The sequence below is a fragment of the Oenanthe melanoleuca genome, chromosome 17 (assembly GCF_029582105.1).
Source record: "Oenanthe melanoleuca isolate GR-GAL-2019-014 chromosome 17, OMel1.0, whole genome shotgun sequence".
In the NCBI taxonomy this organism is placed as follows: Eukaryota; Metazoa; Chordata; class Aves; order Passeriformes; family Muscicapidae; genus Oenanthe; species Oenanthe melanoleuca.
The window spans coordinates 5,922,277-5,942,614 of record NC_079350.1 but is presented as its reverse complement, the minus strand read 5'-3'; the positions used below and the strand labels follow the sequence as shown (position 1 = coordinate 5,942,614).

General features: G+C 47.6%; 1 protein-coding gene across 1 annotated transcript; it reads right to left on the bottom strand.

The window, feature by feature from the left end:
• Window positions 1-635: 635 nt before the first annotated feature.
• On the bottom strand, window positions 636-20,224 carry ZER1 (zyg-11 related cell cycle regulator). Its single transcript, XM_056505154.1, has 17 exons — window positions 20,038-20,224; window positions 19,627-19,723; window positions 15,652-15,915; window positions 14,659-14,809; window positions 13,944-14,380; window positions 12,867-13,043; window positions 11,692-11,806; window positions 11,051-11,197; window positions 10,636-10,809; window positions 9,854-10,069; window positions 9,164-9,205; window positions 8,716-8,835; window positions 8,163-8,278; window positions 7,861-8,049; window positions 6,799-6,896; window positions 6,418-6,520; window positions 636-5,471 (listed from the first exon to the last, which is right to left on the bottom strand). The coding sequence occupies exons 3-17, from the start codon at window positions 15,807-15,809 to the stop codon at window positions 5,414-5,416; spliced, it is 2,301 nt and encodes a 766-aa protein (XP_056361129.1). The 5' UTR covers window positions 15,810-15,915; window positions 19,627-19,723; window positions 20,038-20,224; the 3' UTR covers window positions 636-5,413.
• Between the last annotated feature and the right edge of the window lie 114 nt (window positions 20,225-20,338).

The following is a 20,338-nucleotide window of genomic DNA, read 5'->3' as shown; positions in this document are numbered from 1 at the left end:
TGATTAAAATAATTTGGTGTACGTTACTCTTTTTATCTTCTCCTTCAGCTTTGAAACCTGTCTTGCAGAGATCAGAGCTTATCTCTTGTCTCAAGGGTTTCAGCCTCAGTGACTGGTTGAAATTAGGCTCAGTAGAAAGTTTCTACTAGTAAGTTTCTGAGTAGAGAATCTTGGTTCCTATGGCATTCCAACTTGGAATCCCACAGTGCTGGAAGGCTAAGGTATCTGTGTGTACTCTTACAACATGGCATGTTTTCAGGGGCAGATCAGTTTCATACAAAAACTCCTCCCATCCTGTTCACCTTGCTCATTTACAAACTCCACAGTGACCACTGAATTCTGAGCCCTTCCAGGACCAGGTCTTAAGAAGAAAGTCAGACTGGCCTTAAAGCAGATCGGCTTTTCCTAAGTTCTCAGATCCTGCCCCTTACAACGCTCAGGCTGTGGAGTGTGAGCTGCAGATACATTGCAAAGTTCAGAGCAATCTGGACACTCAAATATTCTGATTTTTTTCTCCTCTCACACAACTTCCGAACAATGCTCTTGTCCTCCATGGCTTTCTTCTGTTGACAAGCAGTATTGTGTCTTTTGCAGTGATGAAAGGCAAAGGCACTGAACGGCATCATCAACACGTGTCAGTTCCTTTCATTTTTAATTAAATATACGACAGCCAATGGACCAGTAATGTACCTAAATAAACCACATTCATAGAACAAAGGAAGAAGATACTCTTGAGCACTAGGTTTAATACACAGTGGGTATCCAACGGATACAACAGAAAAATTAATTCGTTCAGAATTGTAAGGAAGCAACAGTTGTGCATTTTGATTTTTATGCTCAGGTTCACCAGGTACAAACATTTGAACCAGGCCTCAGCATCAGGCAGATCCATGGACAGAATAAAAGGAGATGCTTGCTCATAATAACTGAGGGTATTTTCATTGCAAAACAAGGAAATACATATTTAGTTAGCTTAAAAACTTTTTTTTAAAACAAGAAAAGAGTTACAGAGAGAATCAGTGACAATTGTATGAAATCAAAACAGTCTGTTAAAGCAGAAGTGTTTCAGTTCAGCAAAGTATCTCCCTCATTCCTCGAGTGCTCTCTTCTTCAGCCTCCATGTTGCTTTTCATCCATTCCTGATGACTGTTGCCCTCTGTGCTTCATACACATACATAGTTGTCGTGGAGACCAGCTGTTTCCCTACTTTTAATTCTCTTTTTCTGGCACAAGCTGTCCTCTAACACCTGAGCTGTGGCAGACTCCTCCCTGAACAGTCTCAAGGAAATGTCTTTTCTATGGATAGTGCCTGACTGCAGTGCCCTCTAGCTCTTGCCCTACTGGTAATTAATTGCCTTCTTCAGGTAATGAGAGGGAATTGACTCACAGCTCCAAGATTTTTCTTCCCACTCATCTTTTGCAGAGACCAGAGTGACAGCAGCAGGAGCCCAGCCAAGGTGACAAGCTGGGTAGGATTCAGTGCTGAAGAGAATAACTTCAGTAGGAAGGTGCAGGGAAACAGCAGCCATGGTGCAGATTAATTATCTGCAGTGTTCTGATTGCCACAAATATCAGTGCTAAACTTTCTTGGCTTGGTCTAGATGAGAAAGTCTGATGCTTCTGGGTGTTAAACATCATCCAAGTAGATGCCAATCCTTATGAGCAATTCCTCCCACAGATCTTGTAAAATGGAAGCACTGGTGGGAAGTTGCTCACCAATTTGCTCTTATCTACTCCAGAGAATATGGACACCCGACACTGCTGGGTCACTGACAAGGGTCACTGGAGGACAGGGCATCCTCCAGCCAGGAAGGAAACTACACACAGTTCAGGTAGAGGGCTCCTTTGTTGGCACAGTCTCTGCAGGGAATTACTGAGTCATATTCATGCTCTGCTTGCCAAGCTTTGGAATCTTAAAGGAAATGTAGTAGTGAAAACATGAGTCTTACTGGGCCAACAGCTACTGAGCCCAAGGAGCCCCTCTTCAATATCCTTCCACGCTATGAACTTCTCTCCAGCTGGCTTTTCTTTTGAAGAATAGAGCCCCATTCTGGTTTTCTGAGCAGGGTTGGTCAATGACTGTATAATTTTGTGTGAAGCTAAGTTTCATGGCTTGTTCCTTTGATTCAGCAAAGCTGGAAGACCTGAGAGGCATCCCTGGAGCAGTCAAGCATTTAAGGGTATCCAACTTCCCCTTTTACAATTAAACCTTCATAAAAAACCTGCCACTTTGCCCTCCCTTCCTTTGCAGAACATTGATGTGATGTCTGCAGGCAACTCTCCTGTTCTGTCCTCAGCTCTGGATCTATGGCCACCAAAAAGTTTTCAGGTCATGCATTATGCCTGTTGTTTCAGGTAGGGAAACAAGAGACCCAAACTAGTTTCAAACTTCCAATTACAGGAATTGTTGGATTGTGCTCTGGTGGTCAGAGGATATTTTTTCCTCTTTGCTCCTTACTGAAGGGAAAATGTTATTTTTTAGCTCACAGAATCTTGAAGACACTAAAGCATGTGGCCAAAGCTCATGTTACCCTAACCCGGGGTGTTATTCCTTTTAAAGTGCTGCCTTAGGCATTTACCTTGCTGGTGGGCTGACTCAAAATCTTACATGAGACTTTCTGAAACAGCCCAGTTAGAGTTCCCTCTTTCCCCTGAGACTGCTGACAGATTTCAGCAAGCTGACAGCCTGAGCTTTCCTGACAGCCTGGCCTGGTTCCATTTATCTCCTTATTGCTGGGAAATGGAAGTTTTTTTATCCTGGTTCAGGCTGAGGTACAGCTTGCTGAGGGTCTTTGAGCAGTGAGGACAGAGGTTACCTCTACAGTGTGAAACAGCTTTGATGCTGTGTGGACCTTGTTAGTTTGGAATACTGCAGGTGAGACTCCAGTAAATGCTCAACTTGTGGAAGCACTGGTTTGGAAAACCCAAACCTTTGGGGTCTCAAGGCAGATAAAACCAAGCCATTGGTTGTTACTAGCCTTGATGTAGTTGTGCCAAAATCTCAGAGTAGAGCCCAACTGCTTGGCTTGGATTACAGTGAGAGGCTGTGATCTGCTCCAGCTGAGATGGGAGTTCCTCAGCTCCACTGTCTCCCCAGTGTGGCAGCTGCTTTCTGATACCTCACAACTGTCATGTGTCCCCTCCTTGGTTCCCTCCTTGCCAACACAGTCAGAATCTTGAGTGTTTTTTGTCAGTTGGCTCAAGATTTTAGTGTCAGGAGCTTTCACTACATGGGCATTGGAAAGGAAGCAGATGTGGTGGGTGGCACTGCCATGTGAAACAACTTCCCAAGGACAGCAGCACTAAATGGGGAATTAAAGAACAAAGCCTGACTCCCCTAACAACCAAGGCTGTTTTTGCAGCCCCTCTTAGTTTTGCATCTAGAAGGAAGATTAGCAAATGTTACATAGAAAACAGATCTTGAAATAAGTTTCCCCATCTCAAAGCTCATAGGGACACAAATTCTTGGGAAACAGGAATAAGAGAAAAATACATTTCAAACTACTGCAAAAAAGTATAATTTGTCAAGTTTTGCAAATCTTATGAAAACAATTTAAAAGTGACACAAAAATATATATAAGTTTGAAAAATACTTAAAAGAAAAAAGTACAGATCTCACAATACCAAAACAAATAACGTATGGTTAAAAAGAAAAAAAAAAGACATTGAATAACACCGTATTGGCAGTAAAAGTAAACCTCTCCAGGCAGTTGTGTTCTGTCAGTTAAAGTGTCAGTTTGTGGATCAAGGATCTGTCTCTAATGTGCTCATAAGGACAACATGAACTCTGAGCATTAGCAGAACCTCTTAGCAGCGACTCAAATCCGAGAGCAAAGTGTACAAGGGAAGAGAGCAGCGAGTTACTGTGCTCTGAGGCCTGAAATGTCCCAGCCTGCAAGGCCATGGGCTCATCTCCCTTCTACCAAGCACATCTTTTCTGAATGCCTTCTAAGGTAAGATTTGTGAATTGTCAAAGAACTGTGATGAGCAGTGGGCTATGACATGGACAACTGTGCTGAGTGCCCTGGCCTTCAGCTTCTTGAGCTGTTGCAGATCTGGAGTGTTACAGGTGAAGACCAGCTCAGTGGGACTCTCCTCTCAGCTGTGTCACACAGACTGGAGTAATGCTGCTGATGGGACTGGGACTGCACTGGTAAGTGCTTCTGGGAGTCAGAGAGGAATAGGGCATTTTGCTTCTGAGAAAAGGGGGAAAATGTTGGGGTGGAACAAAAGGTGCTGTTTCCTGGGATTGCCCTTCAGAGAGTGCCTGGAGACTCCCCACCTCCAATTTTAGCAGTTGTGCTACAGTGAGCTTCCTGTGAAGGGAGATTATGATGCTACTGAGCACAGCTTGTTATGACACAGACTGAGGGAGGGCAGAACAACTCCAGTCCTTTCCTGGGACTTGCACGAGGGGGTACAGCTGCTCTGGACTAGGGCCTAGCAGAGTACAGGATGCAGAGGGAAATACTCTGTTTGGCTTTATAGCCCTTCCCTACAAAACAGAACACAACTAAAAAAAGGTGGTGAAAGACTGGAATGAAGGTGTGTAGCCCTTTGTGAACAAACCTTGTGCCTTGTTGCACAGGCTCCCTTCAAGAGAGCAGTTCTGTGTAGCCAACAATGTGTAACTGGTTCTACTGGTCATCCCTGACCTTCTGAGGCTGAGTGAGCTGGCAAATCCTACTGTAGTGCCAATAGGGACAAAACAGACCTCTTGACTTTATTCCAAATGACCTACACAGAATTAGCTTCCATTAATGTGAGTCTTCTATTAAAAAGCCCTTAAGGGAGTGAAATAGCTTGAAAGGTTTTTTCTAGTTTGTCCATTTATAAGTCTCGCCAAAATATCAGTTCTTTTGGTCTGTCTCTCTGGTATGGTGTGCCCCAACCTCTCTAATCAAACATATAATTCATCACTGCCTACTGCCCCACTGAGCAGCCAGTGCTGATTCAGAACTGGTGTTCTTGCAGACATCACAGGACCTCATGCAGTACAGCAAAAGGGAATTGTCTAAAAAGTGGGAAATAAACATGTCACACTAGTGATCACACAACTAGGTCTTCAAGCTGATGGTCATTTGAGGCTCTCTGTGTGGTCTAAAGTAAAAAGGTTAAAAGATACATAATGTAATTGTCTTTGTTTTTTTGTTTTCTTTTTATACAGAAATCATACACACAGAACTTCAACCTGAAACTTCATAACAAAACAGTCCACTAAGTTAAGGAAAGCATTTTGTTGTGCAAAAAGTCCCTCCCCCCTCCCCTATTCACCTTCATCTACTGAGGGTCTCACACACACACATAAAGTTTCCTTCCAACGGGCGAGTTGGTAAGAAAGAGTCCTCCCTATGTACAGTGAGTTAGAGAGAAGCTGGATACAGTGCTGGCAAGAGGCATTGAGTGATTGCCTCTATCTGGAAGTGTCCATGTTCTCCTCCTTAAAGTTACTGCAGTGCTCTATAACTTTCCTATGGATAAAACAAGGACAAGGAAAGACGGTTTAGTTTAAAGCTTATTGCACCTCAGCTGTGGGACAGTAAGGTAAGAACTGTCCCAGAACTGATTTCTGTGTAACTGTGTCCTGTTTGTATCTGAGACAAAACCTATGCCAAAACAAGCAAACTCCACAAAAGCAGCTCCCAACTTGGAATTTCAAGTTATGGTAGTGCATATCCAGATCCAGTTGTGACCATTCATTCATTACCCCCATACCCAAGACCTCAGATGCCTTTAAATCCCACCAGGAAATACATGAATACAAATGTTTGTCCTTCACTGTGCTGTCACCTGTCCCATCCCACACAGTGTGTAACTGTGACTTGTCTTCTGCAGGCTCCAGTCCCCTCCAGCATTCAGCTGTAGGAATACCTGGTGCCCCAGATCTCTGCCTCTCTCTTCTATTCATTCTGCAGGTATGAAATTACAGCTCTCACTTTTCCAATGAGCAGAAACTGCAGCTGGCTTTTACAGCCCTGAAATGATGACTCCAAAGAAAGATGTCATGCAAAGGTGATGGACTCTACCTTCTGAAAAATGCGCTTATTTCAACTGTGCAGTTGGCAGTTCAGTGACAGGCCAGTATGATTCTGAAGACAGGTAGCCCACCCAGTTACAGGGAAAAGTGATAACTGGAGACTACTGGCCTAAGAACTGCAATTAGCCACGTGGCTCCCTTGCTCAAAAGGCAATCTACAACCCAATGTACTGATGCAATGGTCTGTGTGTACTTCCCACCTATAAACACCTCTAGTCTTCTGTTTTCATCCTCTTTTTCCTCTGCTTCTCCTGTGTTCAGTTCATACCTCTCCTACACATCATTACAGGCCTTGCTTTGGTAGCCTCACTTTAAGTGGAAGAATGAAGAACTAAGCTAAGGCTAAACTGAAAGTTTGTGATGGTGCAGTGGTGTCCTACCGGGCCATCTCCTTGGTCTCTTGTCGTGCTGAGGCCATTTTAATCATGTCCTTCAGGAGAGGAATCCCACCTTCTTTGATCAGCAGTGGGCAGTACTTGTCAGCTGCAGAGAAAAGAATAAATCAGGTCCTTGTGAGCCCTCATAGCAGTGGTAAAAAGGGTGGCAGGAGAGGAAGGAGAGGATCAAAACAGTGAAGGAATTTCCTACACACCATGTCTAATTGGCTTTATTTGGCTGTGCTGCCTGGACACTGCTGCATCACTCAAAAAGGTTTTCTCTACATACATCGTTTATCTCAGAAGACTTTTCCTGCTGACAGCTCAGGTCCACTCCCTCAACTTCTACAGTGCAGGGAATATGATTTCAAAAAGAGAACTTACGGTAGACAGAGACCAGGTTATAGAGTGCCCAGGTGGCCCAGTGCTGGCTGACTGGGGAGATTCCTTGTGGAAGGAGTCGAAGGATTGGTTCAAATGACCTGCACAGAAATATTACAGAAGTTGATAAAAATCCAAGAGCTACTTCTTTCAGCACCTTTTCACAGCAATACCAACTCTGCTCATAGATACCACAGCAGTAAATTCATTGGCATGTCGAAGATTGTGGCACCAAGGCTAAGTCAGTGTCCCAGGGCAGTGCTGGCAGGATTACAGGCCACACCACTTCAGCACAAACACACTGCCCAGAGAAATAGCTGCAATGAAGGCAACTGAGCCCAGGAACTGACTCCCATCCTTCATTAGGCATTTCCTCACAAGAGTTGAAATGCAGCAGCACTGATCAGTTTGAGGAGGGACAAAGCCAAACTATACCTAGGCAAAGCTAGCTGCACACATGCAAGGGTTGTGTGTTCCTTCTGACAACAATACTGTACTGTCTATACTGTAAACAGGCACTGGAATGCCAGTTCTGGATCCCTGCCAAGCACTAAGGGAATTCTGAATACCTGATACCCTCTTACAGGAAGGGGTTCAGAGGATTCCAGCAGTTGTATTAACCTTTGAAGGGATTTCTGGTAATTGTGTCTAAAGATGCCCTAGAGAAGAGTGAAAGCATGTGACTTTGGGAAGCAAACAGACTTAAGAGGACAGACTGCAAAGGACAGCAGTATCAAAGGAAAATGCTTAAGCAGTCCCAGACAGACCATGGTTTTCCTGAACTACTCAATTTCAGAAGAAATATGTAGGAGAGATTCTGCTGGGCTGCCAGACTTCTCCCATAGGAATTGTCAGGTAAGGTGTCTAATTTCAGCATCTTATGTAACATGTTTCAAAGGAAGATGTAAAACCCTCACTAAAGAATATGTCCCTGAGGATGTTTCTCCTTCACTCTGAACAGAGCCTCCATGCTGGGCTCTCTCTCTTCCTTTCTCTCTGTTGGTCTTTCCTTCTTGTGACAATCCTGGCTCCCATGTGAGTGGGCCAATCTTTTCCATTCCTCACCTGTAATTGATATTTCTCCTGGAGTTGATATCCCAGCTCTGGATGGCTGCCCACATCCTCTTCACAACTTCCTCTCTGTGAGGCTCACAGATCCCCCAGGCCTCTGGACCATCAAACATGATATGGGAGAGCACTCCACAGGCATTATATGACACCTCAATCCCATCAGCTTTGCTCTCCAGCAGGTTGCTGCCAAGAGAGCAGAGATCACTTAGAGCCGCTGATGCAGTAAAGGTTCACAAGTCTCCAGGTGGTTCAGGAGAAGAGATCAGAGCCCAGCTGGTCACCAGCCATGCACTCACCTGAACACACTGATGAACTGGGAGGTCATGAGCTGCGGGCGGAGCTCCTTCACTTCTGCCACATTGCCCAGGAGGCCCAGCATGTTGCGGTGCAGCTCCTGTTTCTCTGGGAACTCCTGGCCAGGCAAGGAACAAGATTATATACAGGTGGGACTCTGGAGATGCTGAGAACAAGCAACTCTGGGAAAGGCTGTACAGCACATCTAGAAAAGCTCAGTATTTTTGGGTAGTCAGCAATGGCTCCTTGGCAGGTGCCAAATGGTGCTAAAGGTATGTGTGAAAAGGGAGGATGTTCACTGCTGTTCACTGCTGCTCTGCTTGAGGGGGCAGAGCAAAGATGGGTAAAGGGGAAGATGTATTCACTGTAAGTTTCTCTGTTCTACTGGCTGGCTAGAATGATGTGAGAAAAAAAGAACTAACACCAACTTTTACTTTCCTGTTTGTGAAATGTAGGAAGTAATGCTTGGAGAGGAGCAGAGCCAGGGATCCTGCCCAGACAGCTGCATCTCCACTGCTCCTATCAGTATCTCTCCACAGACAACCAGACACTTACTTTCAGGCACTCCAAGAACAGTTTCATGCCACTGTAGTTAAGGAACATCTCGCAGTTATCTGGGGTCTCATCAGTGATATTCCACAGGGCACTCCAGGAGAACTCCATCACCTGATCACACTATGGGGAAAGGGACAGAATCAGAGCTTTGCTAATGCAGGAGCCTGGTGCAAACCATCTGTTTCCTCTCTGGCAGCACCCTAGATGACTTCAGAGGTAAGAAAACTTTGTTGTTCACTTTCAACTTATCAGCAAGTAGGTTTTTTGTTTAATATTTTTGTCTCCCTGTCATATTCCCCTGCCCTTACCCTGGGACAGGAAATTCTGCAGCATCAGCTGAGATGTCTTGTATTTGTTAGAGAAGCTGAGCTGGCACTATGGGCTGATCTCCATGACTAAGTCAGACTGAAGAGAAAATATGTATATGGGTTTTTTGGGAAACACTCACCGTTTTATCAGCCAACTTCTTCTGAATCAGCTTTAGCATTGTCTGTGGGGAAAAGTGAGAAACAGTTCAAAAATCATGGAGTTAAAACTTAAACAGCCTTGCAGTATCACAGCAGTTATGGCCAATTTTGAGAATTCTCTTTTGCAGAGAACCTCCTTGATCTATCTTTCTCTAAACCAGTGGGACTGGGTCATGTTCCAAGTTGCGAGTATTCACAGAGCTGAACTATGCCCCAGTCCCTGAGCTGTTGAGTTTGCAGTTGGGTCAGTTTTGAGCTGTATGACAAGGTCTGGGATGTGGCGTAACTGTGCCAAAGCAACAGCCTTTGCAGTTCTTGGAAAAGGTGGGGGATATGGGTTGAGATGGGAAATTGATGCAAACTTGGGGAGAAGCAGAAAGAGACAGTCACAAGGTAGTACTAGATCTAGAAATAATCCAATGTGCTGAGGTCAGATGTTAGGTTACAGTGCCTTCCTGCCCTCACACCAGCCTGTCTCTGAGATCATAACTTCCAGTACTGGTAAGCAAGTAAAAGGGTGGGTTCCAGGAGAGGTCAGCATTGCTGGGACACTGATTCCCTCCTGTGATACTGCGAGGTTGGATCATGGCTGGAGATATTTGATGAACAGCTGTAACGGAACTGTCCCAGCCTGGGTTATGGGTAAGGAGACACCTTGGGATCATACCAACCATGACAAACCCCATCTTGCCCACAGCTTCTTTGTGGTCATTGTCCACCTGGCAGACCAGGGCGTTGCAGAGGTGCACAGCGATGCGCTGGATGGACTCGTCCTGCCGGCTCTGGTTGAGAATGTTCAGCAGCAGCTCGTTCACTCGGCGGTACTGGAACTCCAGCTCCTCGGGAATGCTGAAGTTACACAGTGTCAGGCAGCAGTTCCGCTGCACCTGATCAAAAGGAAGCAAACACTGGGCCAAGTGGCTACAAAACACAGACCCCACCATCTCTTGGTTCCTTGCTGCTTGGTACTGAAAGCATCTTCTTGCCTGACTACAACTACTGAGATTTCTGTTAACCTCTGATGAAGGCTCCATGCTGTCACTCCAGTCTCACAAGGCCACCCAATTATCCAGGGCCCATTGCTTTCCAAGCCAGTTCCTTACTGCCTATTGGCTCTCTATACAGCTGACTTCCAGTATGGAGATCTGAGATGTTTCTTTCCATTGACTCAACATCCCCTTTACCCATAGCCATTTCACCCCACGGTCAGTGCTGGGTATCTGTGTGTCACATACACCCTTTAACCATTGTTAATGGATAAAAAGGAGCATCCCACATGTAATCCCTACTGCTGAGTGGAGACCAGGAGCAGATCTGGGCAGTAACTTCTCTGCTTTCTTTAACTCCCTGCAGGAGTTAAACCCAGGAGGAAACCCAAATGCTGACACCAGGTTAAAGAACTGATACAGGGAAAGAGGACTGTGGGAACCCAAGGTGCCTGGGCTGCTCTTACTGTGACCTCCTGGTAGGACTCCATGCCGTTCAGCACCACCTGGATGACCTGGCGCCGCAGCTTCACGCTTTGCTCCATGCGGTACTCGGAGTTGGTCAAGTAGAACAGCGCGGCGCTGCCTGTCACCTGGATGTTTTTGTCATCCTTGTGGCACTTGAGGGCTGTGATGACCAGCTGCAGAGAAGCAACATGGATTTTCAGTGCCACAGATTTGCTGCTAATTCTTGGAGTGACTGTTAGAAGCCTGCAAGGAATGCGTGGCCCAGGCATTGCAGAAATGTGCTTAGGAAATGAAAGTACCCAGTTCCACTGTGCTACTGGAACTTTTTCTGGTATGGCCTGATACAGTGTCCCAGGATGGAAAAAAAGACTGGGAGTGCAAAATTCCCCTTGTCAGGGTGAGGGCAAGGCTCACCTGGAGGGCTCTCAGCAGCTGGCTGCAGCGCTCGATGCGGGCAATGTCGAAAAGCAGGTTGATGGCTCGGGAGGTGATTTCTGGCCGGTGCTCAGTGTAAGCCTCGATAGCATTCAGGACTTGCTCTTCATTCTTGTCTCCACTCACCTGGCGTGGAAGAGCAAAAGGAGTCAGGGGAGAAATTATGAAGGAGGAAAACCAACATGAGAAGGAAACTCTGAAAGGTTAAAGGGTATACCTCCCCTCTGCCCTGAGAGTAGATTCAGCCCAGGATGAGATAGAGGTTGAGTCACTTTTCAGTCCAGAGAGCTGAGAAAGGGCACCTTTGGGGCAGGAGGATGCTATTCAAAAATAGGACTCCTACTATCTTAAATCTTTTTCTGTAGTCACAGACAACTTTCAGGCAGGATGATTTCTCCATGCTTTTCTCCAAGGGGCATGTTTTCAACACTTATAAAAACTATATGGGGTACAGGTCTTGCTTTCTGGCAGTTTTCTTGCATTACGAAGTAGTTATTGGAAGGTCACAGCTCAATTGTCACCCAAGACCCAAAGAACTCCACTCTACTGACATCCAGGGTTCTCATGTTCTTTCAGATCCTAACAAGTTCCTACTGCCAATATTCCTGCAGCCTCCTTACCTTGTAGGCTGGAATATGGGTCAGGCGACAGAGGGATGTTTCAAAAAGTCCCAAGAACTGCAGTGGTCGTTTCAGACCCCGGAAAGGAGCAATGCTGCTCTTTGCTGGCTCAATGCTGGGGTGAAAAAACAAGAGATTGCTCATGTTGGTACCATGTTTCTTCAGGTGTCTCCTGCCACAGAGATGGCTGTCAGCCCTCCATTCACTCTGCTTCACACCCAGAGTGGTAAAAGCTGCACTTCATTTTACACAAGGCAGCTGCTTATGAACATAACTAAATATTCATCCCAGGTGATCCTGAATGAAAAGTGAACATGCTGAATAGAACCAGCAATAAGAATTACTGTAGATAGGATGCAGCTTTCCCAGGAAATTCACTAGTGAGGGTGAAAATTTCCTCTTAAAGGGCTGTGGATTTCACTCATCCAATGTATTTGTAATGTGATAGGCTAAGTCTGCTTCTGTGAGCATGCAAGAAGACTGTTTTTGCTGCCATGTTCCTTATTGACCAAGAGCCAGTGCATTTTCACCAGCTCTGGTGAAAAGGAGCCAGTCTCACTTCTTTGCTTCTGTTCAGCAAATGTTTAATAGGAGGGCAGAGCTCTTGGCTGGTGTGGAAAACCAGACCTCTAGGAATGCCTCTACTGAGGGGCACCAGGATTTTCAAGGATTGATCTGCCCAGTATCCAGGTCAAATGTGAAAAGAGGCCTTTAGATTCCAACTTCCTAAAACACTCAGCCCTCCTATGAATGCTGATGTATTGACTTAGTGTATAAATGTTTTGTCAGAAGAGCCTGGATTTCCACAAGGGTAAGAGTATTTTGTGCAGGAAATGTGTAAAAGGCTTTGGAGTCCTTTCAGAAAAAAAAATCCTGCAGGAGATCCCTGGGAAAATCTATGTGGAAAAGAACTGAAATGTCTCAGATATACATGGCAGGCAGATGGGATGAATTCTTTATTACTCTTACAAGTCCTTACATGTGTTGCATACAGCAATTGCAGCTGATTCTCACACCAGTCTCTACTGTCAGGGGAACCTGGCAAGAGTTGTATCCTGCTTTTTAGTACTGACTAGACCTACAGAATTTGGGAACTCAGAAGAGGGAACTGTTCTTAAGCCATCTTTGACTGACCTATCCATCCAAGCAGACCTCAGTAACTGCTGCTCCCTTACCTTGTCTGGCCCATCTTCTCCTCCATGCTGGGGATAGTGCAGTTCTCCAGCATGGTGTGCCCTGAGATGTCGAGTGAACTGAGGTTCACCAGGTTTTCCACAAACAAGTTTAGAACCCGCCGGGTCAGCTTGAACTTGTAATAACTGGACAGATGGTCTCGGGAGATATCCAGGTGCCTGCAAGTAATAGAGAGCATCCCTCAGCCTGGAAAGCATTAGCTGGGGCTTCTGCCTCCTTACCAGAGCCAAGTGTGATTATTATTTATCATTATTTCCTTCCCAATATACAGGAATGTGGTTCTGTAGGCTCTGGCAGCAGCAGTTGGCCCTGTGTCCAACGAAAGTACACAGGTATCTGGTAGAGGGCTACTTGGAATGGACCACAGTGAATCATCTAGCCACACATCACAAAGGAAATTGCTCCAGGCTCAGAAACTGCCTTTTCCAGACTCCATCACAGCAGCCACCTGAGCATTTCTACCTGGAGATTAAGATGCACCAGAAGGTCGGTGCATCCCCAGATTTATCTTGCCTCATCCCGCAAATTAAGTTACACAGGTTTTTGTCTGCTTCCCCAATCTCATAATTTTTCCACCCCAGGCTATTACATTATCCTAATTTCTTTCAGGTATTTAAATGCTTAAGCTTTGAGGAAATCTTGCTGCTAAGGGAGTGGCGAGACAAACTGACCAGCCATTGTGTGCAGGTGGGGTTCCTTACAGAACAGAGACACTTTGCTGGCTCCTACCTAAGACTGGAGCCAACACTCACAAAAGTGTCTTCTGCCTGTTGCACACCAAGTGGGGGTGATGGGGTCACATTTGGGTTGTTTTTTGTTTTCAATGGAAAGTTTCTGCTAAGTGGTGTCTTCTTACAAGCAAAATTCAGGCTGGCTTTAGACATGTCAGATATGTACAGTGATGGATAGATATCTACAATGAGTGAGCTTGTTCATAGGAAGGTTTATAAGCTGAAGCCAGCAGTGGGTGCCTCTCATAGCAGGCAAGAAGACCATTCCTGAAAGACCTTTCCCTATCAGCTGGAGAAAGATAAAGAAGGAAGAACAGATCTGCTGACCTGAGCTTGCGAAGCTGTGCGATCACTTGGATGTGCTCCTCTGAAAGGTCCATGTTGTAAAGCACTAAGGAAACCAGACTGTCCTTCCACTGGGTCAGGAATCCCACATCATTCAGCTGGATCCCAGAAAGGTCGAGAGCTGCAAGGGAGGCCAAGGGCCGCAGCAGCGTCTCCACGTTCACCCCCTCGATCAGGCGGCCCAGGTTCAGGATGCGCAGGCGGCTGAAGCCCTCAAAAGTAAAGTCCTTGACCAAGACCTGGCGAGTGGGGTTCACCAGGCAGTCGTCCTCACAGCCCCCGGGATTCTCCTCCTCGTAGAAGATATTGCAGCAGCCAAAGAGGCTCAAGGAGATCAGTGTGTGGCTGAAGCTTACCAAGGTTTGCAGGCTCTTGGCTGTCAGCTTCTCACAGTTAGTCAGGTACAGCTCAATAAGATCCTGAAAAAAGGGAAATTAAGGTTTGAGGTTTTTCACAGGTGAAGTGCCCACCCTGTTTGCTCCACACCTCTCACTGGGACAGCCTGAAACCATCTATCACCCAACTTGACCAGTGTCCCATACCATTCCCAGCAGTGGCTTTGGGAGCTGAGGCTAGTCCAAGGAAAGCTTGGGCAGCAAAGGATGGAGCCTCAGGAATCTCTGGGTGTCTGGAATTCTAGCTGGTGCTCGTGCTGCGACGCTGATATGTGATGAGGCAGCTGTCAGTGCAGCCCCACCTGTTTCCTGATGGCCTCCAGGTCCTGGTCCTGCACAATGTGCTCCCGCAGGTGGATCCGAGCTAGCCTGGTGCTCCGTGGGTCTGAGAAGAGGGTGAAGAAGCTTTCATGGGGTTCAAAGATGCTGTCTGTCTTCACCAGCTCCACATACCTGTGTGGGGCAATGGTGTTAGCACAGCATAGGCTCAGCCACAGCTCTGGCACCAGCACTGGTGGCAAAGAAGTGTGACAGAGTTGTAAACACACACAGTCCCCTCCACACCCACTCCCCCATATCACCCAGATCAGCTTTTGGTACAAAGGAGCTCACTCACCTCTTCTGGCACAGAACCAACAATCCCATGGAAAATCTTGGGTAAAGATTCATGCAAGACTTTGTGTGTGTGTGTGAGCAAACTGTCTGGCAAGCACAGACTCCAGGAGTTTTTTCCCTAGCTGTTTAAACTCAGTAATTTGATTTTTTTTTTTTCATTTTTCATAAAATTAGCTGGCCAAATTCTCTGCCAGACTTTGTGGGCACAAGTTCAGCCAAGAGAGACTGTGACAGCCAAATTACATAAATCCCTGGAAACAGGTCGCTTCATAAAACTATGGGAGCAGCAGCCTTAAAATTTAACATCTGTTAGCACTTTGCACTCTTATTTCTCTGTTTGGACAGTGTTGTAATGTTTCAGTGATAGGAAACGGGAAGGCTTCCTTGCTGCTCACTGACATTCTAGGAAGAAGCAGTGCCTGTTTCACTCTGGGTCTACTCATTTCCCTTTTTACAGCTTGTTGAGCTCTAAGTTGGAAAGGGTGATTACCAGAGAAATTAGAATGATAGCAGTACAAAAGGGAACCTTTCCTTCTGAAGTTCATGCAAACCCTTATTTGCCAATATGATCAATTGGAAAAACACAGCCCTATGAATTCTTTCCCACAATTCTTTTTGGAGAACTACACTCTCCCTTCTGTGAGCTCCCAGCTCCTTCCCAAACCAGGCCTGAAACATACTCGTTGACAAGTTTGTCACAGATCTCGCTGGGCAGGAAGATGTCGGGGTGGAGCCGGAGCGTTTCGTTGTCCAGCAGGTAGCAGAGAGTCCCCTCCAGGTTGCGAAGGCAGTAATCGGTGCACAAGGTCATCAGCGACTCAGGACTATCAGATGCCATCTTGAGGGAAATTGTGGGAAGGGGAAGAGCAGAAGGAAGCTTTTGATGCTGGAGATCCTTCCCTCAGATGAAGTCCTGGGATGAATTTATGGGGCCATCAGGATAGCTATAAGCAGAGAAAGGCAAAAAAATGCATTGAGAAACTGCAAGTGTGCCACAGAGCTGACACACCAGCAGGATGCTTGTTGTATTTACAGCCTATCACCTGCTGACCTCAAAAGGACCCACAGCAGTTTGGCCTTTCTGGCAGTGTGCCCTTAATTCCTTGGTATTCCACTCCAAGGGGATACTGTGGGAACCAGTTAGTGTGATGTGCTTGGAAATGAGGCTACACAGCAAAATGTTTCCTCACTGCAGGGTTATCTGGCTGACAAAGGCCCTCGGAAAGGGAAGTGGTAGAAGCCACGTTGCTTGGTTTCCTTCAGGGTGGGTTGGATAAACCAGCAGAACATTTACTGTCAGCATAATCCTTTGAATGGCACCAGTGGGATCTGTGGCCCCACATCTTCTGCCTGTCATTCTCTTTGCCAACATTCCAAGTTAAGTTTCATTTTCGAGCTCGGTGTTTCTCTGCAGTGCCAAGCCAGAAGCTTCATGCAAGTCCTTGAGCTAGAGCATGAAGGGGATCAGAAATGAGAAGGAAACACACAGACTGGTCTGGGATCCCTCTGAGCGCTGTGTAAAGGCAAGGATTGTGATTGTGCCTGACACCTCTATATCCAGCTCACCCTCACCATCCCGAATCTTTCACAAAGAGTGACTAAACTGGAAAAAGGCAAGGTGCTTCTGCCCTTCTTCATTTCTGGAACAGGATAAAGGACGGGTGAGGCAGACAACTGGGGGAAGCCATCCCTGTCTGTTTTCTGATTTGAAACCATTTGACTGCTCTGATATAAAGACTTGCTTACTGAGGCCTTGAGGGGCTTATCAAAAAGTTAGCTTGAAGACTAACAGTGACATTTCACTTTCAAGTGTCAAATCACATTATAAGCAAACCTAAACTTTTCTAAATACTTCCACAGATGCAGGAAATTGTATTGAAATGTTTATTTTTGATATAAAACCTATGTCTTATTGGTAAGTCTGTTCCTGCTGGCTCTGAGAACACTGCTGTGGAGGTAGTTATTCTCTGCACCACAGCTGAGCAGCCATTGCTGGAGAAGTTGTTGCAGAATGTCCTTAACCATATTCCGTTTCTGATCTTTATCCTGCAGCTGCAAATAGCAGGACACTTGTCTCAGTTCTCTGCTTCTCTAAAGCCTCTGCTGCTTTCTCTTTCTTCATTCCTATAGTATCAGTAAAAGACAGAAGAGTTTAACTCCCATTCGTCAGCTTACTCACTCTAAAAGGTAACCCCCAAAACCTCAGCAATCATAAAAATTATACTACAAAATCTCTCCAATCATGGAGTTAAGGTCACAAGAAATGAAACTGTGACTTCTCAATAGTGCCACAATAGCTCCATTGAGGTGCACGTGGTCCAATCAACAAAAATGGAGGGTCTTCAACTTTGATAAAGGAGGAGCTCCACAATTCACAGTTCCCACCTTTGGAGTTGAGTAAGGTGAGAAGTCAAGGCTGAAATGGGCCACTGAGTGCAGAGTATTGTCTCCCTGGCTGGGAGGTCCTGGCAAAGGGAATGCAGGTGGGAGGAAGCTGTCCTGTGTCTGCTTAGGAGATGAATCGGCCTCACCTCCAGAACAAGTCCCTCTTGCAGATTTTGCCTGAAGCTTGCTGGAGAGAATCTTTCCAGAAAGGCAAGATCGACAGGAAGATCTGAAGCAGCTGGGAAGCGTGTTCTGCTGTCCCTACCAGTTCCCCTGTGCCATCAGACAGGAGGTCCCTGCAGCCAGTGTTCTTCCACTGTTTACTACCGAGGGCCAGAGAACTCGAAAACAAATTCCCATTGACAATCTATTGTCATGTGCAGCTGGAAACGGCCAGTGCTTGGGACTTGTCCAAGCAGCTCAGAGCAGCAGAGGGCAAGGACTGCCTTCCTGTGGCTCTGACAAGCCTCTGTTCCCTCTCTGCTGAGACCAGCACAATGCAGCCAGTTGATCTCAGCCCTGAAGGAATCAGCTGCCCTTTAACTTCTGAGCTCCCCGTGATCCACCAACACAAACCCATGCAGAAGTTTAATATCAAGAATGGTTAAACTGTCCCAGTGAAATAAGACCAAAGAAAAGCTTTCATCCTCCTGATTTATTGCAAATATCTGAGCAGCTGCTGTGACCTTTTGTCCAGGACACAACACAAGCTGGCCTCTCCCTCCTCAGAATGAAGACTGACACCTCATCAGCAGAGAGGGAAGTAAGAGTGTCAACAGCTGCCCTGATCAATACTGTCTCTAGTTATAACCTCCATGTGTGACAAAAGGAAAAGAACTGGAGAGGCTGGAAAATCATTAACATTTGTCTAATTGTTCTCCTCAGGAAGCTTCACACAGCATGAAACTGCCTAGTGACTGCCACCAGTGCTTTTCCAGCAATGAGCTACCTGGTGCCATGTGGGTTTTGGTAGAGTTAAAGACAGATGCATGAAAGATACTGAAAATTCAAGAGCAAGAACTAAAAAGTGACCAGAACTCCAGCTGCCAGTATTTTTTCCAATTTATTTCTCTGACAGATTTGCTTTTATCTTAGTGCACCAAGGAACTGAGTTCCTCAGGGCCTCAGGAGCAGGCACACAAAAGCCCTTTCCATGGGCACACAGCCCCCTCTGTGCAGTAACAGCAACCTCCTGCCACCCATGGACACAAAACCAGGTGCAGTACAGGCAGCTCTACTTACCCCATCCTCAGCATCCAGGACCCACCAGCCTTTTTGCAATTATTGCTTATTTCCAGGTTGCATCTGCATTGTACAGCATTCCAGGCTGCACTGCACATGAGGCTCAGGACCTCTCCTGGGGCTGCCAGTGCCAATATCCTCTCCCTTGGACTTCAGACCCATCATCTCTCCCAGCCTCTCTCCAGGCAGTGCCCAGAGCCAAGCCTGACTCACCGTGGCTCCACGCCAAGCACAGAACATTTACACTGTTGCTACAAAAATGATTGGCAAAGCTGACTGTTCCAGCATCAGGGACTCATCCAAGGAAAGGGCAAACAATGTGCACTGACATAAGCTGATTACAGCAACTTCAGCTTTATAAATGTAATGTAAATGCAAAATTTGGCACAGGTTGTGCTCTGAAGGGAAACTGCACTGTCACTTTAGCTGGCATCTTGCAGCTGCAAATCACTGTGATTTTATTAATTGATGGGTCATGGCTGCCTTTGTAGGGAAACACCATCCCTTGTTACACTAGGGAAAGTGAAGTAGGAGGAGATCGACCTATCCTCTGCCCCAGCAAAGCCTGCAACTCCCGAACTTGTCAGCCAGCCAGACTGACATTGCAAATGAAACAGTTTGCACTCGACTGGGAATGTGTGGATCTCTGTACCTGCTTGCAGTAAAGATGTTTCTTCAGCTCACTGAATTACATCACAGATTTTCATTCCATAGGTGACCTGGCCAAGAAGACTACCTGGAGTCTTTGGTCACGGCTCTGGGCGCTGGGGCTCCATCAGCCCCGCGGGCAGCGCTGGCCCGGACTCGAGCCCTCGCTCGTCCCCCAGGCACTCAGAGGTCACCTCGCCGGGCAGCGCCAGAGCTGCTGCCGCGGGCCGAAGCCCTGCCCGGCGGGGCCCGGCTGCACCCGGCAGTCCCGGGGAAGGGATGGGGACTGAGCCGGGGGCACCGTCCGGTTCCTCCCCCCGCCCGGGCGGGCAGGCGCGGTGCCCCCGGGTCGGGTTGGGAAGGGGAGCACCGGTACTCACCTGGCGCCATGGGGCACTGGTCCCGGCTGGTCCCGGCTCCCCGGGGCGGGCCGGGGTCCGCGTCCTGCTCGGGCCCTCTCCCCCGCCGCAGCCGCCGCTGTCAACAAACCGACCGTCACTTCCTCCGCCCGCGCCGGAAGCGCCACCGAGTCCTTCCCCGGAAACACCGGCCCGGCCGGAACGCTCGGTCAGCGGAGACCCGGCGGGGACGGAGACGTTCAGTGACGTCACTAGGCCGTGACGCCAAGCGGCGGAGGCACTGACGTCACTGCGCGGGGCAGGGCCCGCCCGGGAAGGGTCGGCGCAGCTGAACCTATCCCTCGCTCAGGGGCCGCGGCTGCCGCCGCCGCAGAGCCGGGGTCCCACCGCACCCCCTCACTACGGGCGGCCATTCCCGCGAGCCCCGCTCACTGTTGCCATTGGCATGCGCTGGAGCGCGCCCGGGACAGCGCGACCACCCCAGGGTTCTCCTCAGTGCTTGGGGGACAGCCTGCTCCAGTCTGCGGGGTCTCTCCTGGCGCTCAGTGCCTGGGGAGGGACCCACGCCGTGTCCCGCAGCCCGGGGGCGCGGGGAGCCGGGACAGGGCAGGGATGGGGCCCGTGGGGCTCCGGGAGCAGGGGGCGGGGCTTCCCGGACAGGGGCGGAGCTTTGCGAACATTGAATGTGATGGGGGCGGGGCATAGCGCATGGGGCTGGGGCGGGGCTTTGCAT

What these genes read in the sequence shown, in the direction of transcription:
- ZER1 (XM_056505154.1), bottom strand. Translation starts at nt 15,809, where the DNA reads ATGGCATCTGATAGTCCTGAGTCGCTGATGACCTTGTGCACCGATTAC. An exon ending in TGGAGGCCATCAGGAAACAG is followed by an intron (nt 14,381 to 14,658) that starts GTGGGGCTGCAC and finishes CCCTTTTTTCAG; the next exon opens with GATCTTATTGAGCTGTACCT. An exon ending in GAGAAGATGGGCCAGACAAG is followed by an intron (nt 11,807 to 12,866) that starts GTAAGGGAGCAG and finishes TTTTCACCCCAG; the next exon opens with CATTGAGCCAGCAAAGAGCA.